The 3,327-nt window shown below is 43.2% G+C and overlaps 1 protein-coding gene across 1 annotated transcript; it reads right to left on the reverse strand.

Moving 5' to 3' along the window:
* Positions 1-116: 116 nt before the first annotated feature.
* SARC_08981 (hypothetical protein) lies at positions 117-1,755 on the reverse strand (the record flags this gene model as incomplete). The annotated part of the gene is made up of 2 exons (XM_014297020.1): positions 117-200; positions 298-1,755. The coding sequence occupies 2 exons, from the start codon at positions 1,753-1,755 to the stop codon at positions 117-119; spliced, it is 1,542 nt and encodes a 513-aa protein (XP_014152495.1).
* Positions 1,756-3,327: the final 1,572 nt, after the last annotated feature.

Genomic DNA, 3,327 nt, shown 5'->3' on the forward strand with positions numbered 1-3,327 from the left:
GACGCTTTAATTTTTTTTAATGCGAGTGCGGTCAACATAGTTTCACGGGTTTGTTGCATGCATTAGCTCTGTCGATCCACTGCCATCAAAATTCGCCAACCATTCGGTTGCTCCAATTAGATTGTCAGAATTACAATGATAATCTCCTGCGGTTGGGTCCCCTCCGACCATCGGTTATTCTCCAACAGGTGGTTGCTATTCTGTAGCAGACCGAGAACATACAACAAAGCCCAAGGTATCATATATGTTGGACTCAAGAGCGAATGGGCACTTGTTATAATTGTCAACATAACAGACCTCCACCTTTCTGCCAACCCTTTCTTTACGCAATGCAGCATTACAACCCAAAGCCATATCTTCTACAAGAGCCTCCGTTGCACAGGCACAGGCATCCACTTGCTCACTCGCCTTAGCCAATTGATCGGTAAGGACCTCAATCTTGGCGTTAAGCTCTTCTGCTTCGACATTCCATGCATCCGTGCGCTTGTCCCATTCTTTAAACTCATCCAGAAGGTCCACTCGCTGAGCCATAGCGGATTTACAAACCTCGTGCTCCGCATTACAGGTGAACAAGTCTGACTCGCAGGTAGTCAAACTGGCGGCGCAAGTTTGGCCTTCCGTCTGCGATGCTGTGAGTGACAGTTGTAGCGTACTTCGTTCACTGTCACACATATGAAGACTTGCAGCTAGAGTAGCACTCTCAGCAACCTTGCTTTGAAAATCTGTGTTACATTGCGCCAACACATTAGCCTGGCTCGTCTTATCGGCCAAGCATGTGTCAAGTGTAGTTGTTAGACTCATCAGATTCATAGTGCAATTAGCGGATGCAGTGGAACAAACACTCAGCGCATCTGTGCATTCGTCATGGTCCGTTGTGCTATCCAATAAGGTTGTGATACAAGTTGCCAATTGGCCCGAAATATCCGCCACTGACTGCTCTAAGACTCCGTTGCTTGCTTCGCATGCGTTAAACGATGTGGTTAAATTTGCTGTGAGCACCTGGCAGGTTGTTAGCTGGCTACTGATTGCTGCTTTATTTGTCAAACATGTCTGCAGACTTCCGTCGCACGTCGCTTTATCCGCAACGCATGCATCGGATGATGTTGTGCAAATCTGCAAATCTGTTGTAAGTTGTGTTTTGTCAACTGTGCATGTGCTTAAGCTCTCTGCACTATTGAACAGGTCAGCAAGGCATTCATCCTCAGCACTACGGCTCTCGACTAGAAGTTCAGAGTATTCCACGCCCACGCAACCAGGATCTGGCATGATGTATGATGTCAACTTTGTACGTTTTGTTAGGTCTGCTTCTGCCACGACCGGGAAGGTACTAATTTCATTTAAGGGTCTCATGCCTTCCCACTTGAAAAAGTAGCAAGCCTGTTTACCTCCCTGATTAACTGCATAAAAACCATCAGCGCCCCTCTCATTAGCCCTATAGATGCAGCTCGCTTGACCGCCTTCAGTCATGAATAAATCATGCCATAACTCGCTATGGATACGATTACTATAATAACCCAGCTGCCCGTCTAACCAAAGACCCGAAAGAGGCGTCAGAATATAAGAAACTATACCAGTCTGCGCTCTAAGATCTTCAGGATGAATGCGTGGCAAAGCATCTAGAGAGGCCTGAGGAATGAAATTTTCATCGCTAAAGAAAGTGCACTTCATCTTTCCATCTTGATTTTGCGCGTACAGGCCGGCGAACCCATTCGATACCGTGTCGCTAATACACTGGTTTACGCTGTCTTCCGCCATGAACACTGTTTCATACACTTGTTCGAGAGCCTTATCAGCATCTTGTCCAATCGCTCCTGCAACCCATTCTCCCTTGTAAGTGCAAACGTTTGCACTCACAATCAGAAAAATGTAGGCATACACACCAATCAACAGCAACATTCGTGTCATACTGTACTTTCTATTTGCTACAGTCTGAACCTTTATTTGAGCTTGTCCTCGTTATATATAGATCGCTTTGGATCAGTGTCTTAAAAATTAACAGCTTTGTGTAAATAGACAAGAAATATTTGACGCCAAAATACAAGTTCGTTGAATCACCGATAATAAATGGCTCAACGTATATCGGGATCATTAAAAAAATGTCATCACTAGATTGCGGACAGCGAATAGTGAATGATATCCAACTGGCAGGCCTGTTTCCTTCAACACGGCTCATGCTTCACAGCACAGACGTTTCTGTTGGTAGCAGTGGTATTTTTCATATATTTCTGTGGCATGCAATAATACCGAAATTTACTGATAAGACATTCCGATTCTTCAAAGGGGTTTTAGTGCAATGTCGTTCTCTGAAGAGTGATGTGAACCGTAACAACTGGCAACCGATAGGCAATGCAGTTTGTACTCGTCAGTGATTTGAACTGAAACTCTTAAATGAACCCAAATTGAAGTTTGAAACAAGCAAACAAAACCATAAACATGCTGCCCTGAACAAGTGAATATGATGCGACAGTTTCAGACAAATACATGTCGCGACACTATGTCTTTTTCTATCCCTCAATCTGCCCAATCTCTTTTATGAACGACATTCTTGGCGACATGTCTCGTCACTCTCGACGACGGTCATTTTGACTTTTGTAGTTTATTACTAGAAGAGATGTCATGGTTTTTAATTTTCAACAAAGCATAATACAAAAAAACACCAGCTCTCTAGTAGGCTATAGTAGCGTGCGAAATTGTGAATGTGCTTCTGATACTGCTTTTCGGCTTCCACGAATCATGAATCAGTGAATCAGCAATCACAATATTTAGTCTATTTCGCTTCGCACCTCCAATTCAGAATTTAGAAATCCTGAAATCGGCAAATCGACAGTCCAGAATTTATCGTACACCACAGGTGACAGACTGACAGTTGATAATGATAGGGCGAAAAATTGGAAACAGAGTAACGGAGTGTAAATGAGCAATGCCTTTCCTATTGCTTTGATTGCCCAATAAATTGTTGGAACGCCAGTTGATGAGTTGAAGTACATATTAAGACCAGCTAGTATGGCCTATGGCGTATGCCTTATGCACTATGCAGTGAGTTAGTAAATAGTATGTACTATGTAGTAGGTGTTGACTTGAAGTATGTATGCAGTATCTATAAACAACTTGAGCTCTATAAATGAATGCAAAAAGTAACAACGCGGCAGAAATCTCCTGCAGTCGACATTACAATTCCAGGGAAACTTAAACGGTGACATCAAAGGCTTGAACTGTAGCTGCTCTAGCCACACTTTGAAAGCTTTGAACTGAGCGTCATTTTGCGGCCACAATTTTTACAACTGCAGCTAGCGTGAAATTAGTCCGTAATAATATAGCGTCACTTTA

Source organism: Sphaeroforma arctica, assembly GCF_001186125.1.
Source record: "Sphaeroforma arctica JP610 unplaced genomic scaffold supercont1.865, whole genome shotgun sequence".
NCBI classification, from domain to species: Eukaryota; class Ichthyosporea; order Ichthyophonida; genus Sphaeroforma; species Sphaeroforma arctica.